General features: G+C 35.0%; 1 protein-coding gene and 1 long non-coding RNA gene across 11 annotated transcripts in view; both read right to left on the reverse strand.

The window, feature by feature from the left end:
- LOC109234128 (DEAD-box ATP-dependent RNA helicase 1) overlaps window positions 1-10,347 on the reverse strand; it is a 16,235-nt gene extending 5,888 nt beyond the window's left edge. For all 9 annotated transcript variants that reach the window (XM_019399983.1, XM_019399987.1, XM_019399980.1 and 6 more), the window contains exons 1-6: window positions 9,831-10,347; window positions 5,302-5,458; window positions 3,227-3,461; window positions 2,498-2,752; window positions 1,277-1,431; window positions 672-849 (exon numbers count right to left, since the gene is read on the reverse strand). In XM_019399983.1, the coding sequence (XP_019255528.1) occupies window positions 672-849; window positions 1,277-1,431; window positions 2,498-2,752; window positions 3,227-3,461; window positions 5,302-5,429 (951 nt within the window). In that variant the 5' untranslated portion in view covers window positions 5,430-5,458; window positions 9,831-10,347. The remainder of the gene's footprint in view (window positions 1-671; window positions 850-1,276; window positions 1,432-2,497; window positions 2,753-3,226; window positions 3,462-5,301; window positions 5,459-9,830) is intronic.
- On the reverse strand, window positions 14,171-20,049 carry LOC109234129. 2 transcript variants are annotated; one of them, XR_002069139.1, is made up of 6 exons: window positions 19,874-20,049; window positions 19,652-19,729; window positions 17,274-17,390; window positions 15,153-15,729; window positions 15,003-15,070; window positions 14,171-14,284 (listed from the first exon to the last, which is right to left on the reverse strand). It is a non-coding gene; the product is annotated as an uncharacterized LOC109234129 (long non-coding RNA). The 2 variants fall into 2 exon arrangements; XR_002069138.1 differs by lacking the exon at window positions 14,171-14,284 and having other exon boundaries at window positions 14,914-15,070.

The raw sequence follows: 20,803 nt of genomic DNA on the forward strand, positions 1-20,803 counted from the left end.
GATGAAAAGAATGGCTTTTTTCTTTTTCATCTTTCAATCTCAGTCGAATTGCTTCTCACTGGATAAATTACTTTCTGAAGCACATTGCCTCCTCATAAGGCGATAACCCTCATATCGCATTGCTCCGTTGCTTTAAGCAATGAAGTGATGTTTTTAGATAAACCCTCAGCATTACTTCGTCCCATGAAGCAACGAAGTGATGGTTTTTACATAAACCCTCACTTTGTATCACATTGTCGCTTTAAGCAACAAAGTGATGGTTTTTAATAACAGTGGTTTGGAGACGTAGGGAAGACATTCATGTATGAGTGTCTAAAGACAATCCATGAGGTAAATACCCAAGACAGTTTAAGCCAATGCTTTTAGAGAAAATAAGGTGCTGCAAACAGAGATTTAAAGAAAGACTACACTGAAGCAGTAACTTCTGCTATGTGAGCATATCTTCAGAACACAAAACAAAGTTCCTCGCCAAATAACATAGCTAAATTAGTAAATCCCTTATGACTTAGGAGACAACAAATTGTTTTTTTTCTTTTGATAGGTTAGGCAACAGTGAGTTCTAATAATCACTAAGATAAATTATATGCAATAGTAAACACATTTCAGGCACATCAGGAAAGAGCTGATAATGTATAAATAGAGATTATTTCATTCAAGTAGCATAGTCCCACCACTTTAAATGATTTGAGTTCTTCAGGCAGTTGGTAACGTCTTTCTCCAGTCGTCAAAAGAAGAGGATGATGTAAGTCAAGCTGAGCAAGTTTACTTGGGTCTTGTGTTAGTGTGGCTGATAAAACCATCTTTGCAAGCCTTGGATAGGCTTTGCCCTTGAACCCTCTTTCTGTGCCCCTGCATTAGTTTAAAGCAATGCTTAAAATAATTCCACACGTGAAATGCCTATGTGCACTAAAACCTATTCGACCCCAAGGAGCAAACTCAATGAACCATCATCACTTGATGTCTTGATCAAAGGTCCAAACCTTCCAGCAAACTTGCATCCACTAACGCAAATACTTACGTAGCCTTAGTTTCAGATAAACAGTGGATACATTTTCATGATTACACGAACTAGCAGTTCCACAATGAAAGGGTTTGACAGTCAAAGGTATAGTGCCATTGTCATAACGCAATAAACCAGACTTGAATAGTCAGATAATTACTTTTAGTATGATTAGAAAAATAAAAAATGTCATATCAGCACTGAGGAAAGATGTGCATCTAAGAGGAATTCCACATTTAATCAATTCATAAGGGGGAGAATAGGCATAGAACATACACTCTCCTGATTGTCTTCAATGAACCATAATTGCAAGGAAGCAGATCATCAGCAGAAGGGAAGTTCCCATCAATAGAAAATCTGGTCAGCTGAATGACAGTAGGCAGCCAGGACTGATAAGCTTCCCTTAATAACCTATCTGTTTCATCAACAACCTACATGATATCATGTAAGTCAACCATTAGGATCTTTTCCTTATTTGTTCTTCAACTTTCTTTTCAAAAAAATGTAAGTCAAATGGTTTCAACAAAGCATAAAGAAGAACAAATGAGCAATATCAAAGTGTGTGCCCCACACTCACAAGGCCTACTACTACCACTTGATGTTTAATGATTAAGTTGAAATAAATCTTAATTGTTCGAGTCGCTAGCATTCTATGTTTTCCTTTTCAAATAGGAAGGAGGCATTGAAGCAAATAGAATAACAAATACATTGAGTTTCTTTTTAAATTTAGTAAATACAACTTTACTGCTAATGAGAAAGCTCCCATATACAAAAGCTATACCAAAATGTAGAGAGTTTACCAAAAGATATGATTCTCTGCAAAAGACACCTCACAGGTGCACCAAAAAGACATTAAAACAGGAAACTATTTCGCAGATTTTCAAAATCCAGATCTTTTGCTTCAAAAGCTCTCCTATTTCTTTCATGTACAGCTATTTCTGATTGAATTTATCGATATAAATGAAGATGGTGGAAAAATATCAAGTTCAGGTGGTTATGGTGACATTAGAAAGCTACTAATGTAAAGACAAATAACCAGCACATGTGCTGCTAAAGCATGCACTTTTGTGGTCTGTTTGTACTTAAGTTGGCATCACCCTATTTCTAACCAAATTATCAAAAGGTACTTCTCACTTTCCAGTGCCTGGTTTGCTAGTGGCCTTATAGACTAATGAGCAGACCCTAAGGAAAAGCAAAAAGTTAGCTGGGACACTTAGCTTCTTAAGATGAGCAAGATACTCACAGACAAATGCTTTATGCTACGATATGATAATACGGACATACTTATATCAATATGGTAGGATTCAATTAATGGCAAGAAAAAGACAAGACTTGGAGACTGGTGTAAATATACTTTTTTTGATGAGGTAATTGGTTTCATTACTGGCATCAAGAAGATGCATAAATTACAAAAGAGTGTAGCAATTGTTAGCTCCTTTCATTACTGGTGTAAATATACATACAAAGAAATTCTAAGCAACTAAATATGCAGCTTACAAGATAACATAGATGCTCAACGGTAAAACCATCAGTGTTACTGATGTGGTCCATCAGTCTTCCAGGTGTTGCCACTAATATGTCTACTGCACTTTGTAACTCGTATGAGAATTCTTCAGGATCATAACATACGCCATACTCAATATTAGGTTTCTTGATGAGCTCAGAAATTTCATCCGAAATTGATGACTGACCAACTGCCAAGCCGACGGACAAACCTACTGCAGGTGCAAGAGCAGAGAAAACCTCTTTGACCTGAAAACAGCAACAAATGATAACAACATAACCTTCCTCCGAGAAGTTAGCTATCTATATTTGCTTGTTAATGTGCAAATATAGTCATTATAGGTATGTATGCATGTGTGTATATATATATACATATACATATATATATATATATATTCGCATGTGCAGGTGAAACTGTAGACGTCTATTTTTAAAGCCTCTGAGGTACCAAGAAAAAATTCCAACAAATTATTAGATTGCTAGTAAAAGGACTTTCAGGCAAAGCATAAACTTTTAGTTTTTCGGTTTTGGGCGATCGGTAGCATAAAGTTATAGTTCTAAGGCAAAGAAAACCTAGGATCATCGACATACCTATAAAAAAGGAGAACCCAACACTGGAGGCAAAGTTAGAAATGGGGCAAAGTTTTACAGGTAATTGAGAATCTTAGTAATTATGCACTGCACATTTTCCAAAACTAAAACTAAAAAATCAAGGTGAATAACCTGCAAAGCGAGGTCCCTGGTAGGCAAGACCACTAGTGCACGAAGACATTTTACAGCACGTGTAGACAACATCTGAACAATTGGTAACGCATAAGCAAGAGTTTTTCCGCTCCCAGTAGGTGAATTTATACAAAGGTCTCGTTCAAATGAGCCAGGTCCAATTGTCTCTTGCCAGACAGCAAGTTGCACGGGAAAGAGTGAAGTGATGCTCATATTCCTCAAAGCCACCACTAACCTAGTGAAGAAACATGTAGGGTAAGAACAAGTTGAAGTGGAAGTGTAAAACTCCAGTATGCAGTGTCACGAAGGCAAAAGGTATAAGTGCAACTATGTTTCAACTGCAGAATTTTATAGACAGTAAAGCTTTGAAAGTAATAAACTGACGATATCTGGGATAAAAAATGAATTTTAAGTTCAAAAGTGAGATGAAAGGTTAACTATAATTTCCGTTCTGCTCATTTCATTTTCATGGAGGAATGAAACACCTTTTTCTTTTGCGAAGGGATTAGGGAGCATTATTTAGGTCAGCTAGCAATTTTCACCAACAACGAAAGCATGAAATTCAAAAGGATGATCAAATTGGCTGCGGGGAAGTATACTCCTATTTTGTAACCTAAATTGATCAGGTCAGTCAAATAAAATTTTAGGAATGCTTTGCGTGTATGCTTGTGTAGCATTCCCTAATATTTCTTTCCACGACTTTGTAAGAAATAAGTAATGCACGCCTGTAGTTTGAAACTTGTTATAATCTACTCCGGTCCTATAACTTGAATAAGATGTACATTAATGTATGGGACCAAACAGTTTCATCCACCGGAAACTAAGCAATTCGTTTTGATCGTGCATTCCCGGTGTCTAGTTTACAGTGTTAGAGATGTATATAGGTGCCTGGGACAGAGGAAAGTAAATAAATAAATTCCGAAACTTTAACAGATGATACCAGCATTCTTGGTCCAGGAGACGAACCATAGATTTTGAAGGGGTCTTAATCCCTTCTCATCTGCTTAAAACTAGATGCGTCTTGAACCTTTTTTCTTGGAGTAATCTACTAATCTTCACTCTGGAAATAGTTCTAATGAGTTATCTTTTTTACTCTGTTAATTCCTTCGAATACATATAGGAGATCCACTGAAAAGGAGCTAACCAATCTTTTGCTCACTGTTCTAATTTTGGCATCTACTGGATGCATTACTAATATTAGCCTCTAATATACCTGATAAAAAGAACTGATAAAAGCTATAGAAATTACAGCACTAACAACATGGAACCAAAACCTGGTGTAACATGAATGTAGCTGAAAATGCAGACACCCAGTTACCGTTCATAGAATCTTTTGCATAGATAGACAGGTTTACTTTTTATTTGATCAGTGAGTAAATTTTATTGGTAGCAAAAAATAGTCAAGTACTACGCTAGTACTGAACTTTCCAAAGTGAAAGGCCTCCTGCACAAAAACAAAAAGGATAGGCTCCTCTATACAAAGTCACTTCTGTAGTGAGCTAATAAAGTCAGTCATGCCTATTGCCTATTTCATCACATATATCTTGTAAATTACATGAAGCTGTCAGTATGCCTAAACACCTATATTTCAGGATATGAATTGAGCTATTATTTCTATCAAAACACTCTGCTTTCCTCTATACAAAAATGCTGAAAAACAGCCCCCACAGTTGTCTCGCTGCCAGTTGCAGAGCCAGGAATTTCGCTAAGGAGTATCAACATAATGAAGTATACACACAAAGAAGCTAATGGGATTCCAACATATAGTATATACTATACATAAAGAAAATTGACCTACCTACCCTGTGTAACTTTTCGGCGAAGGGGTATAAATTGACATTGTTTATTTTTGCTTCTTTTGGATGTAACTTCAGCACTTTCTTAGTGCTAGCTTTTGACATCAATAATACTTACTTTTTTTCAAATAATAAAATAGAACCAAAACATTTTGATACATTCCCAAATAAATAGAATGTCATATAGATTGTGACACATGAGTAGTTAAAAAAATTCAAATTCTATAATTTAAAAAAAAAAAAAGCAACTTTATGCAGTTTCTCAAGATTAAAGTGTACCTGGGGTCAAGAAAAGGCACAAAATCGAGAGAGCATTGGTCCAAGGTAGTAATATCAATTGGATTTCTCATCCATGGCACTACAGGGATGTTTTTCTTCTCTTTTTTCAACTCTTTTTCTTCCTCCATTATCAAACTCCCCTTTTTCAGCTGAAATCCTGAAAAACAAAAGGAGAACACCAAAATTAAGCTTTTTTTAAAAATTTATTCATAAAAATCCAATTATAAACACAACGACCAACCAAAAACAGATACAATTACTCAGTTAGTGCAGTTGAGGTCACTTTTTGTTGCAGAAAATATCCTATGGACAGTAAAAACACATAAAAATTTATACCTTTAAAGGGTTTTGAGAGTGAGATAGTGAATACAGAGAAAGAGAGGAGGTGAGGAGCTTGCTGCAGAAAGAGATGGAAACTGAGCAAAATTAACGGCGGGAAGTTGAGGGCTGATAGTCCAATTTGGGTCAACGTTTTTCGGTTTGGGTTGGATCCGGCCCGTTTGAAGGACTTTGGGTTTGTCTGATAATTCATAATTTCGAATGGGCCTTAAAATGGTACAATATAGTTGGGATCTTTACACAAATAGCTGGGCGAAGTGTACCAATAGCCACTTTTAAGCCAACTATTTAAAATATATCCACCATTGTAGGCGGATTAGAGTTGATAAAGTGGAGGGAGTTATGCGTAAGATGAGGAGGGGTAAAGCGATCGGGCCGGATGAAATTCCGGTGGAGTTTTGGAAGAGTGCAGCAAGGCAGACTTGGAGTGGCTCACTAGGTTATTCAATGTCATTTTTAAAACGAAAAAAGATGCCCGAAGAATGGAGGTGGAGCATGATGGTTCCTGTATATAAGAACAAGGGTGATATCCAAAATTGCAATAGTTATCGGGGTATGAAGAATATGAGTATCACTTCACTCTTTATTAATGCGGTGCTTATGCTTTCCTAAGCCGAAGGTCTATTGAAAACAATCTCTTTATACTCATAAGGTAGGGTAAAGTCTGTGTACACACTATCACCCCAGATCCCACGGTGTGGGATAATACTGGGTATGTTGTTGCCACAATTTACAATATATTGAAAGATTAGGCAATTTACCAAAACTTCATGACTAAGTGTTCTGAATTTTTGAGTTGCTAATTTCAAATTCAGGATCAAGCGTCCTGAATTTCTGAACTATTTAAAATTCAGGACATAAGAATCAAACTTCAAGGAACAATTTGTGAACTTTAGGATACAATGTCCTAAAGTTTGAATTATGAGGTTTAAACTCTAGGACGTCCTATCCTGAAGTTTGAGCGAAATTGGCTGATCTTTAAATACATTGTAAACTGTGGATATATTTTAAACAGCATGCTTAAAAGTGGCCACCTGTGTCATTTTTACCAAATAATTGACCGGATTTATTATTTACTTTTTCTAGTCGATATTATATATTGGCATATACATATTATATAAAAATAAAATTTATATTCTTGTCAAACAAAAAGATTTTATTTAACTAAGTAAACTTGTACAAGTTTTTTTTTATAACAGGGATCTTATTTATAGAAATCACATCATAGTAGAGTTCATACAACCATAATCGCCCGGTAGCTATTACAAGCCATGTCACGTAGGACATTTTTGTTTCCAAAATAGGCAAGTCTATAGCAAGCATCTTTGCTAAGTTTTTTAGTAGCATAGGATATGCCTTCCAAGTCCGAACTTAAAACTTCACATGCAAAAAGGGGCAGGTAATATAGAATAGTAAGATCCCTGCATATGTTATCATGTAGTGCCCTCCTAGCCAACATGTGTACAAGGTTAAAATTACACTTGCCGTGAAAAGTTTACTACATTGCCCCTGTTTATAACTTTAGTCCCATTTTATGCTAAGAAAATTCATATTGGGTTGAAAGGAGCAATCACGAAAGAGTACCCCGGGTCAAGAAAAGGCACAAAGTCGAGGTAGCATTGGTCAAAGATAGTTTATATATATTATACATATGTTATATATTATTTTTAATTTAAACGGTTGAGTGGATACCATTTAGATTAATTCTCCTAACAGGGGAGTTCACAAATCTTGTTTGTGGAAATTTTTTAAAAATTTGAAGAAGTTTTTGCATTTTGAAGCAGCCAAGACACAAGTCATTCCTAAATAAGACTTTATAGGTTGCTAGAGCCGAGACTTATAGCCTATTTGGCCAAACTGGAAAAATCAACTCATTTTTTGAAGTATTTTTTTCAAAAGTGTTTTTTGAAAAAGTACTTTTGGAGAAAAATAGTTTGTGTTTGGCTAATCAATTTGAAAAACACCTTCGAACAATAATTTATATTTGGCCAAGTTTTTCAAAAAAATGCTTTTAATTGTCAAATTACAAATAAGGACATGAAGAGATTTGCTTAATAGTTAATATTATATAAGTAGATAAATAATTACAAATATTTATTATTAAAGAGAATAATTAAGTTTTTTATTCTATTTAAGTAAAATATAATGGTTGTAGGTTAGGAGGTAGTTGAGTCTTGTCTTATACCATATTTTTATTAGACTAGTTTGGTAGGGATACTATTCTACCTTGCCTTGCTTTTGCTTTTGCCTTGCTTTGGATCATTTCTCTTGATTTTTGTTTCTATTGGTCATATTTGTCCCATATTATTTCGGTGGTGTTACTAATATTGTCTTCTTTTGTCTTTTTGTCTTCTTGAGCCGAGGGTCTTTCGAAAACAACCTCTCTACTCCTTCGGGGTAAGGTCTGCGTACACACTACCCTCCCCATACCCCACTTGTGGGATTTCACTAGGTCGTTGTTGTTGTTGTTAAGTAAAATATAAAAATAAAATTGAAAAGTACTTTATTCTTTCACGATAATTTAAATATATCAAAAAATCATCTAATAAATATGAAAGTTCATCCCAAAAATTATTTTATGTTACTTAATAGTTTAAACTAAGTAAGGTTATTTTGGTATATATAACATTTTGCAAAGGGTATTTTTGGTATTAAAAAAGTCAAAACTGCTTCTGATTCTGGAGATAAACTACTTTTTTGTTCTTCTTCAAAACAGCTTCTGCTCCCGGCCAAAGCACCCTTTTCCCCAAAAAAAAAGCTTGGCCAAACACCTCAAATTGAAGGAAAAAAAACACTTTTGGCCTGATGAGAAGCTTGGCCAAATACGCTATTAACCTAATCTTTGATTAGGCTATTAGTGGGATTCAAATTATTCTGGACTATAGCAGGGTAGAACTAGGATGGTTATGGATTAAAGTTGATAAATTTTCATAAATCACTATCTTTTAGTAGTAATTAGCCATCTATAGATACCATTTGTCACACCTCCTTTTTACCTACACCACGGAGAGGTATAATAAAGGGAGTTTTTTCCAATTAAAGAACAATCGAAAAGGGATTCATTTATTAAGAGATTCAGAGTCGCCACTTGGGAGATTTATGGTGTCCCAAGTTATCGGTTTAAAAATTCCGAATCGAGGAAAAGAATGATTGTTTATCAGTCCGCGAACCAAAAATCCGGGTAAGGAATTCTATTAACCCAGGAGAAGGTGTTAGGCATTCCTGAGTTATGTGGTTCTAGCACGGTCGCTCAACTGTTATAATTGGCCTATTATCTGATTTTAATACATGTTTGAGCCTATGGTGCAATTTTAAACTTTTAACCGCTTTTATTCATTTTTTAAAGAAAATTGCAACGTCATTTAAAATATGTCTTGGTCACATAATGCGCCCGCGGTCCGCAACACATTTTATATAACATTGTTGAGATTTGGATTTGGGTCACATAAATGTGCACCCGAGTTTAGGAAGGTAATATTATTAAAATAACGCGCCTAAAGCAACCAAAATATTTCAGAAAGGATTTCCGAATTTACTCCTAAACTTTGATTCATAATTTTTAAAAAAAATCTCCTCTGTGCTACTTCGAGCTTGAGCTACGTTAGTCAAAAATTGAAAATACGGGGGTTTGCTAACTGCTTTCGTCCCTTTTTATGTACTCAATTTGGCAGGTGATGAAATTTAACAAAAAGACAAACTTTACAAACATTTATATGACTATAACTCATTACAATTCACCTGCTCATGTCGTGATTAATCTTCAGAATTTGAAGCTTAAACTGAAGTATACACTGTGCGAAACCAAACGAATCAACCAATATCCCTATGCAATTACTGATATTTTCCTTAAAAAAAAAACCAAATACATGGCATGACCATTGCAAGTAAACTTATAAGAGAAATCAAACAACAAAATGAAGCTAAGTGAATCAACAGTTTGTTGATGAAACCACAACAAGCAACAAAATGAAGCTAAACCCAACCTTCCGAATCCAGGCAAAAGTGAAGCCAAATGGCAGAAAAAGAAACCCAACCGACAGAATTCATGTGTAACTCCAAATTCATGTCATCAAAACCATGTATATGAAATTAAAGGGAGATAGCAATTAACAATAGCGAGGACTTCATAAACAGAGCATCGCAAATAAACAAAAAACAGAACATGTAAGTGAAAGAATCGAAGCTCAAACCTTGAACCGGAAACAAAGAACAACGATCTCAAATCGAACCTCGACGGAACTCAAGCTGGACCGGAAATGGAGAAACTCCGGCGAAGTGCCGGCATGGCAGTGACCTCGACGGATTGAACAGATTTGAAACTGAAATGGATGTGGTTTATGGCCGAGGCAAAGACTACAGAGCTCTTAAATTCACCCGGTAAATCTGAAAAAATGAGCTCGATCTCTTGAACCAGAAACGAAGCAGCAGCGTCGACGAAATTGACTACCACTAGGCGACTCAACCATATTTCATCGGATGAAAGCGGATTCAAAGAAGAAGCTAGAATAGATATGAGCAATTTTCCTATTCGCCCCCTATTTGGTGTGTGTGTGTGTTATCAGTGAAGAAGAAGCCTAGCTCGGGGGTCCTTAATTTTCTGTTCTTTTCTTCAATTCTTTCAGAGAATCGGCCGATCTCAACAGGGGTGTAGGTCTGTTGTTTTTCAGGGGTGGGGGTTCAAAAGCTGCGCCCCGATTTTTTTCTTCCTCCCCTAGTGTATTTGGCGTTAGGTCTATATATTAGAATGTATAGGTCTAGGGTTGGGTATTGGGTCGGGTCGACCCGGTTTGGACTGGGTTGGAGGAAAATTTGGGCTTCTAAAATGTTTGGCCCAATTTGAATTTAAGACCAAGCTTTTCCAATTCCTTTTCTCTTTTTGTTTTTTTTCTTTTTTCTTTAATTAATTAAAAACCTAAATTAAATTTCTAAATTAATTAAAATTGTAAAATTAAGCTAATTATCTAATTACAAAATTTATAAAAAATAGTTGACCTCAAATTAATAGAGAAAAATTAATAACCTAAAATTTAAGGCTAAGAATGTAAAAATGAGCCATTTTTTGTGATTTCATTTTTAATAAAGCAATTAATTAATTATCTATTCCTAAAATGTGAACCCAAAATCTAAATGCAATGCATGGTATTTTTGATATTTTTTATTTTTAATGAAAATTAAATATGCACAATAATGTAAATAATTAACAAAATTCTACGAAAAATCCTATAAAATTGCAAAAATTGGAAAAGATTATTTTCCTTATATTTTATGGGAGTAATTCATATAGGGCAAAAATCACGTGCTCACACCATTTACTATATTATGGAATATAGATACCTTTTCTGTGGTTATAAGATGTATTTGATGTATTTAAGCTATTGTATTCATGAATACAGTAGCAAAAATAGGCGTGAATCAGGGAAGTCCAGCTAATCAGTTGTTGTATTCGAGTGTATTCGACTGTATTCATGGAGTGAAACATGGGATTACAGCTAGACAGATTATTGTATTCGACTGTATTCACAGCGTGAAATANATATATATATATATATATATATATATACATAATGCAGTAAGCTCAAGATGACAAGAGATATATATGGTCTCGAGTAATTAACTGGATTTGGTGATTGTAGGATTTGTTCTGAACTCTTATGATCAGCACTTCTTCTTTATTGTCTAATATTTCTGTGCTAAATGCATTCATTGATAGTTACCTAATATAGAAGTTCATGAAATATTAGGATTGCTGGATTTTCTAGGTCAAGCGAATTGCTTGGATCATTTGCTCATTTATTGCTAATGGGTAAGCCTCAAATTGAGGGGTTTTCAAGTTTGGGAGACCAGGAATTATCTCAAAAGTGATCAAATTCAAGAAGGCCTAGATAAAATAGATATTCATTTTATCCGCCAGTTAACCCATTTTTTATCCGTATTAAATATATGTTGGGTCGAATAATTTATTCGTCTTTTGACCCTGCCTATATCCGACCCAACCCGCCTGTTTGTCACTCCTAACCTACGCTAATAAAACAAAAAATGAAAAATCTATGCCTTCAATGAATTAGTAACAACAGATTAGTGGAATGAGGGATTATGAGTTCTCTTTGTCGGTAGGGATTTTGTTTTGAAATTCATTACAAGAATTATGAGTCTTGTAATGCGAATTTTGTTATAAATATATGAGAAATTTTCATAAAACACTATCTTTTAGTAGTAATTAGACATCTATAGATACCATTTGCTATATTACGGAATATAGATACCTTTACTGTGGTTATAAGATGTATTTGATGTATTTAAGCTATTGTATTCATGAATACAGTAGCAAAAATAGGTGTGAATCAGGGAAGTCCAGCTAATCAGTTGTTGTATTCGAGTGTATTCGACTGTATTCATGGAGTGAAACATGGGATTACAGCTAGACAGATTATTGTATTCGACTGTATTCACAGCGTGAAATAGGGGAATACACTGTTTTTAAAACGAAAGTGAAACAATTAACATAATAGACTCCTAATATCACTCAACAAACTCAATTATAATACACAATTTTTGTATTTTCCAATTATAAAAAAGATTCTCAGCCGCAAAATACCCCAAAAACATAACAATCTTCAAAGAAATTATATAATACATCTCAATACATAAATTATATTAATTAAAAAAAATATATGAATACATTCATGGCATATAGCGAGACAATGAATACAATGAAATAGATAGAATACAGAGGTATACATTGAAATACAATGAGAAAAAAAGACACTGAATACAATGAAATACATGAAATACAACGAGATTTATTGAATTACAATGAAAAAAAAGATAGTGAATATAATGAAATACATAGAAATACAGCGAGATACATTGAAATGCTCTTAAAAAAAGGTAACAGAAATCACAACCTTGTTTCACTTTCTTTTACCATTGCATCACGGCTCTGTTCAGGTTCTTAATTTCTTCAATGCATCACCAAGAGAATATAGTTGTATATTCACTTCAGAGGCAACGTCTGCATTAAAGCTTGTTGGGGAGACCTTCCCCTGGAGCAATCAAAGCATTTTTATGTACTCAATGGAGAACCATAACAACGTCCTGGGGATTAGGGAGTATCCTAAATTGAATAAACCTTTTCATCAATTTTGTCATGCAGAGTTCTAAACTTTTGATGTATTAATTTTCTCAGAAAGCTTTCTTCTTTGGTTGTATATTCAGTTGCTTAATCTGCGGTACTCATTCCTGCTTCAAATGCTACTCGTTTTCACTAAACGTATTGATCCACTGTATCCGCAGTCGTCGGATGCGGGAGCCGGAGCAATTTCTGAAGAGGGCTTGCACAAATCCGGTGGAAGGAAGGAGGAGATCGGAAATTTTGATGGGACGAAGAGAATGGGACGTATCAAAGTAGGGAGAGAAACAAAATAGTGTAACTGATTAGCGTATTTAGTGGCTTAGGGCTAGGAGGTAACCAAAATTAAATATTTTGCTATAAATCTTAAAATGTATCTATAGAATATAATTTTTTTAAATGGTATTTATTTAACATAAATAAGGTGCTAACCTTTGCTATAGGAGGTAAAAATTCGGATTTAATAATAATGCTGGACTCAAATATATTTGGACTAGAATAAAGGATAAAAATTGCACGGCCCGCCCTATTTGGTCGCCTCCATTTAACATATACCCATTTTTTAAAAAACTTTTAACTTGTACCCACTTTTTAAATAACTTAAGCCCCCTTTCTCTCCTCCTTCTCCTCCTTTTATCTTTTTCTTCTTCTTCTTCTTCTTCTTCTTCCATCTTCTGTTGCTATTTTCTATCTAGTCTACTAGTGTAATACCCTAAAAAAAGATGATATGCTGGTGCAATATATATTTTTTTGTTGCTAAAAGGTGCAATAGTTCAATATAGGCTAGGTGAATACATACACACGTAATTTAAGGAGCAAAGACCAAGACAACAAGTGATAGTAGCTGTAGTTTAAGCCAGCAGCGTATCAGATTGTTTTAGGTCTAGAATTAAGACTAACCCCAACTGTAGGGTGAATGGAAGGAGGTGAGTGAGCAAATTTGTGTTGCCAATGAGTTCAGTATGTACTTTTTCAAAGGTGTGTGTTAGCGCATGATAGCTAACACAGGGAGCAACATGAGAACATTTCATAGAGCTGAAGTTTCCCAGCTACTAAAATGCTGAAGTTTTGCGTGATTGCCTGTCACGACCCGGATTTTCCACCCCCGGGAGTCGTGATGGCGCCTACTAATAGGAGCTAGGCAAGCCAACCTTTATCTATCTCTTTCGTTATCAAAATCCTGCTTTTAACAATTTAACATTTATAATTAAATACAGCGGAATAAATTAAATGAGCGAAAGACTTAAGTTAAAAGAAAACTAGTGAAATGTGGAAATTCATCATAAACCTCTACCCAAGAACTGGTGACACAATACTCACGAACTTCTAAGAACACTAAAACAACCGTTTGAAAGAAATATAAAACTGTTTGTCTCGAATACATGAGATAACAGACTGAAAATAAAGATAGAGGAGACGCCGGGCCTGGGGACGTCTGCAAGGCTACCTCGGTGCCTCGCTGATCGAAATGCTAACACTCGCACTACTGCTGTTGCTGCTGTTCGAAACCTGTATCTGCGTAAAAAGAGCGCAGAGTGTAGTATCAGCACAACCGACCCCATGTGCTGGTAAGTGCCTAGCCTACCCCGGCGAAGTAGTGACGAGGCTAGGACCAGACACTCACATAAACCTGTGCAGTTATATAATATACAACGGATAATAAACAGAAATAGACAAGTAAAAATGGAAAGGGAAAAACATATCACAGAAGTAATACCAGTACTAATAATAATCCCAGAGTAACAGTCTAAGGCAGTTTAGAATTTTTATAGCGAACAAGGAAAACCATTATTCACGTTAAACGCAATATCCAAATTAAACACACTTGTATCATCAACTGTTGCGGCGCGCAACCCGCTCCTCAAATATTATTTCTCATTTAATCATGACGCGGCGTGCAACCCGATCCATATCATTTATCATTTAACATCTGTTGCGGCGTACAACCCGATCCATATCATTTACTATTTCATCATGCCGCAGCGTGCAACCCGATCCACAATTATCACTGTTGCGGCGTGCAACCCGATCCACAAATCTCATCGATCATGTTTAGAGCCCAATAAGGACTCAATAATGTACAATACAATTTCCATTCAAGGAATATATATTAACAAAATTCCATAATTATTTTGGCGAGGGAATAAGCAATAAAGATATTTATGCAAATACATCCCTGGGTTTATCCCCATAACATCTCTTCAAAAATATACAAACAGACTCAATGAGGTACCTGTCCAGAGTTCCACTAATTACAAAAGTCAAACCAGCTAAACAGTTTGGGGCACCTTCAGGAACTTCCTGCAAAGTGGAAAGACCACAATTTTATTAACTCGGACAACTTCTTACTTGTAAAAGAAAATAGCTTCAGCAAGGCTTCTACCTTTTCCCCCTTGTGAGGAGGGTCTTTTCTTTCACCAAAATTCATGAAACCGCCCCGTCCTCCACCACCTCTGTCTCGTCCACCACTTGGTGCTGCAGATGGTCCTTTACCACCACGCCCTCATCCACCAGATTTGGTGTCCTTATCAGCTGAGGCATCATCATCACTTTCATCAAGAGGGATGCCTTTCCCACCAGTCTGAGCTGCTCGTCCACCACGCCCTCTTCCAGTAGGTTTGGGATCAGATTTTGTATCCTTAAGATCATCGTCACTTTCATCACTGATCACAGACTTCCGTGCAGATCCCCTGCCAGAGCCACTTGCCGACTTTTTGCGGGAGTGGCACCTCTGGATCCCATTGCAGATGCAGGCAGTACAAAGTCATCGTCATCCTCAGCTTTGTGAAATTCTTTTCGCAGCTGGTGGCTTCTCATTAACTGATGAACTTCCACCAGCATTTTGAGCTTTTCTTTTTGCTGATACTTCCTCTACTTTTTTCTTCTTTTGCCTTCACTTGTGCTGTAGCAAAATATTTACTAGTTTTCCTTCTGCCGGCAGTCTCTTGTCCTTCTTGTACCTAGTGTCCATTGATGCAATAAATAAGATTAACAAAACAAAAGATGTTGTTGTCCGTAGGTTCTCAAAGTTCAGAAATTGCATTAGATAATCCAGTTAAACATTCCACCATCTCAAAAAACTCTACCTACTAGCTAAAAACCCAACGATGAGAAAATATTTATAAAAAAAAAAGAAAAAGCTAAAGATCAACAATATTTTACAGGACTTATTGATGGTGACCAACTTCTATTTTACTGCAAAAGTTAGAAACAAGGAGTTAAAGTTCAGAAGTTTTAGAATTCTTAATATAGGTGAAAATACTATTGTTCATGGTATTTCCGAATGACCTTCAGATTAGTTCAATTTCCCCCTAATTTTCTATCATACTTTGTAATGGTCTTAGGAAAAGCTGAAAGGCCACAACGTAGAAGACGAGATTTGCCAAGTGTCTTGATGCTGAAGTTTTTATCAAGCACTTGACATATAAGATTTCCCCAGAAATATGTAATCAAGATATCCCTCTATTTCTTAAATGGCTAGGTAAGCGATGAAACTAAATCACATGCATATAAAAGGAAGAGCTCAAGATCTGAAGCCAGCAGATCCAGCCATATATGCATATTATTTGCAGATTTTATAGTCATAACTCAAAATAGCTGGAGCCATCATTCAACAACGTGAAGGAATACATAAGGAGCAGAATTGCAGCTAATAAGAAAGGCCCCAAGTATAAGAGAGAAAGACAGAAACTCTCTAGAGTAGATTCCTTTCCACTATTTCCCGTTATCAAGTATATTTCTTTATTCAGTATTTACATTGGTTATGGATGGGTAGAGTTAAAAGCTATAGGTTTTAGGTAAAAAAAATGTCAGCTTTCAATGATTTGCTGGAACTACTAGCAGTGTCCCAAACCCCGAACTTACGGTGTCAGTCTCAGTTCTGGTGACTAACTAGCCCTCGAAATTTGTACAAACCCACACGGATTGTTACCATTCATTCTATTTCTTTATAGCTCATGAACTTATTCAAATTTTAAAAAAGTTAAGAGTGGCAGCTAAAATGAAAATTACACTCATCTAGACTTGATATCATATTTCACTTTCCGTCTTTTCCAAGCTTTACACCTTTTTCTTCCCTTTTAGACGTGTTTAGATATTTGCACGCAATCCACAAGAAAAAAACCATACCAAGTAAGGGGGAAAGTAGATCTATTCTGACTCATCTGTTAGATTCATCGCTTTGTTGCTTTCATGTTTCAAAAAAACCATTCCAACAAGTAATCTGTTTCTCCCTCAAATGACTCCATTCCATTTCTTTCTTTCGGTTGCTCAATAAAATAATTGAAGTAGAAGTCCAGGTCAAGTTTCGGCAATCGATAGAAAAGAAATTACTCTCAGGAAATCTCAAAAAGAAACAACAAGCCAGCCCCACCATTCCAGGCAATCGGAACAGGTTCCAAGAAACAAGAAATAGGTAACTACATTAACAAACACTTAAACCATACGAGAGGTCAACGAGAAAGCAAGTGAAATTGGAAGAATGATCTAGCTACAAAATACTTACCAGGTTTCCTGGAGAAGGCTTTTCTGCTGAAGGCTTTTCTGGAGCACTATTCTTGGACATACTCCCATTACCCGTACCTTTGTCATGCTGCTTCATGAACCATTTTCTGATATCTGACTGTATTACACAGAACTATACCATCAAACTCTTAAACCATGCATCTCAAATTCTAATATTTGACAGACACAAAATTCATCACATACTTCAATCTGAAAATCCCAGAAACCACAACTTAACACTTGCCATATGCTAAGTATGAGCCCGTTTGGATTGGCTTAAAAAAAGTGGCTTTTAAGCATAAGGGCTTAAAAGCAGCTTTTAAGTGCTGGAGCTTGTTTTATAAATAAACAGTTACCTGTTTGGATAAAAGTGCTGAAACTTAAAAAAAGTTGTTGAAGTGTTTGGTAAACAAGTGCTTGTAAGCAGTTTTTTCTGTTAAAAAGACAAAAATATCCTTAAAGTTGTTAACATTATAAAAGAACTGATTACTATAATATATTTAATTATAAATTAATGCAAATAAAAAATAATTTATATTTTAATTTAATTTCAATTTATTGGATTACTTTAGATAATTTTTATAAAGTAGAAGAAAGATTTTTCGTGCAGAAAGGTAAAACCATTGTAATTAGCATCCAGGCCATTAATCAGTATATTTAGCTCCCAAACACAAAATCACAAAGGGGGTTTGGGATAATCTCCAACAAAAAAGTAAAAAACGACTCTTTAGCTTCAAATGACAAAATCACAAAAGGGGTCGGGAAAAATCAAAAAATAGGCAAAATTATGACAAAATTGAGTGAAAGTTGTGTACTTTTTGCGAGCTTTGCCGACTTGAAATGACATCCAGAAGTTGAGGAAACTGTAGAAAACAAGAACAAGAATTACGTATCCATATTCTTTGGGGAGCAATTCAACTCCAGCCATAGCTTTTTCCTATTTGAGTTTTGAGAGAGAATTTGAGAAGTTTTGGCGAATGATACTTTGCTTTGTGTTGAGGTGAGGTTCTTGGTCTTTGGTTATAGTCAAGTAGTATTGGTAGAAGGTAACGCAAGTGGATCAGAAAATGATACTTGAGGAAAATGCAGAAAATGAAAGATGAAGTAGAGAGGAAGATGAAAGAAGAGGAACGTGTCTCCGGATGTGAAGAAAATAGGAGAAGAAAATGTTTTGGGGTTTCTTTGACTGGGGGGTAAGTTTGGTATTATGAAAACATGTAATGGACAAAAGAGTAATTTTATTGGTCAAACTAAAATGGCTTTTAAGCCAAAATCGGAAAAGTTGAGATCAACCAACTTGTTGCTTTTGGCTTTTTTTAAGCACATTTTAACTTTTTTTAAGCAGCTTTTTTTTTTTGCCAAACACTCCATATAATAAAAAGTGGCTTAAAAGCTTGTTTGACTAGCTTTTAAGCCCATCCAAACACCCTCTATGTGTTCTTTTACTACAATGTATGTGTGCAATAGTACATGCTTGGGGAAAGTTATTGTGGATAAGTTGAATTGTCTCAGAGTACCAAAATAGGATTGCATATGGAGTTTAAGACACTAGTATTTATTATACAAGTAGTGAACGAAAATGCTGAAATAGTACTTCGAAAATTAGTTCGGTGAACAAATATTTTTTTTTCTGAATTTGATTTAATTAAGGATTTTAAACTCCACCGGTGAGCTTGCTCAAATTGTCGGACCCAAGCCCAAATAAAGGAAGAAGGTTGTGGCAGTCTAGCGGCCAGCATAGAACTAGCCAAATCATGATTAATCTTCATAGTAAAGGGAAGATTTTGGTGGAGATATTTTATGACTTTGATTTATTTAAGCACTTTAAACTCCATCAGTGGTCCCAATTCCAAATAAAGGAGGAGGGTTATGGTAGTCTAGCAGCTAGCATAAAACTGGTCAAATCACGATGAATACTCATAAACAATGGAACATGTCCAGTGAGTCATATAGCAGACCACAACTTGTTTGGGAGGTGTAATTGTTTCCTTATAGTCTATTCCCAAAAGAATCGCACATTTCTATATTTAAAAATAATTTAACTTTAAACTTTTCACTTTACCCTTAATGAGTAGCTTTCATAGCTACACAAATAACCCTTTAAGCTTTTAAGACCACAAGTTTCAAACGTCTTTTTTTTTCTTCTTAAACTCGGTGCAAAGTCAAACTCTGGCACACAAATGAAACAAAGGGAGTATTTTAAAATGTGGGAAAAGTTAAAAGTGGTAAAATACAGAGAAGATTAACATGGGCATGCACAAATCAAGAAATGGTCAGAATTCCATGAATTAAAATCTTAACCACCAAAAATTATGCAAAAACAATATTGTCAATTGAAAAAAAAAAGTATCAATAAACTGAAACATGAGTAACAAGTACCATTTTTGTGACTTGTAAAACGCACTATCTTCAATAGGCAATGTCTTCTTCAACTTTCGATTAATTTCAAAATTCCACCTAAAAACAAAAAGAAAAATCGAACCAATGTATGAACAATCTCGTTATACAAACCTCAAAAACGAGATAACTGCATGAAGAAGATTTAAAAAAAATGACACGAATATTCAATGCTGCGAAAAGGGAAAAGCAAGAGCATATTACCAAGCTATGATTTCGCCGGCGGGGAGTAACCGGCCATTACCGTCAACGTAGCTCCGGTGTAGGGTTTTGAGAATTTGAGACTTTGATTTTCGACTGGGGTTTTACTGGTTATTTGAGAGAGTTTTTTTTTTGGGGGACAGCTACTCGGCTGGGGTTACTCGGAGTTGAGATTTTACACGCCTAATCCCTTTCCAAAAGGTATTTAAAATAAGAACATTAATTTTAGATTATTTCATAAATAACAATTTTTTTTACAATACTAGCATATTGTAAAATTTATGCACAGCATTGATGAGTGAACGAAGAGAGATGTATTTTTATTTTTTAACCTTATTGATGATGGAGCCTTCGATATTATAATTGAATCTACAATAAATTTTTTTCCAAATCTTTTCAACTGAGTTTTTCTTTACGATTATTTTCTCTTCTCGACATTTATTTCTTTCTCTCACACACACACAATGTGCATTATTCAAAATATATTACTAGCAAATACCTTACGAAAAATAAATCTAAAATTTTAATATACCATTAATATGTGTATAGAAACAACACATATCACATAAACTTATTATATATATTGATGATATATATTTAAATATAAATACGAGTATAAGTAACATATGTGTGTATATATACACGTGATTTTCCTTAGAAAATACATGATTTATAAAATATATGTATAAATCACAAATTATATGTATTTTATTTCGGTATATACGATGTATAATTTCACTAGAGTTATGTTATATAAAAAGCATTTTTTTACTGGTAAAATATCCAATGTATGGAAAGTAAAAAATTTGTTATGGAAAGTTTTCAACATAAAAATAGAAAAATATATTACGTTATGGAATGAATTAGTTTCTAATCATTTAAATGTGTTAGGAAATGGATTGGTTTCAAGAAAAGATATAGAAAAAGATATTA

This window comes from Nicotiana attenuata, chromosome 11 (assembly GCF_001879085.1).
Source record: "Nicotiana attenuata strain UT chromosome 11, NIATTr2, whole genome shotgun sequence".
Classification (NCBI taxonomy): domain Eukaryota; kingdom Viridiplantae; phylum Streptophyta; class Magnoliopsida; order Solanales; family Solanaceae; genus Nicotiana; species Nicotiana attenuata.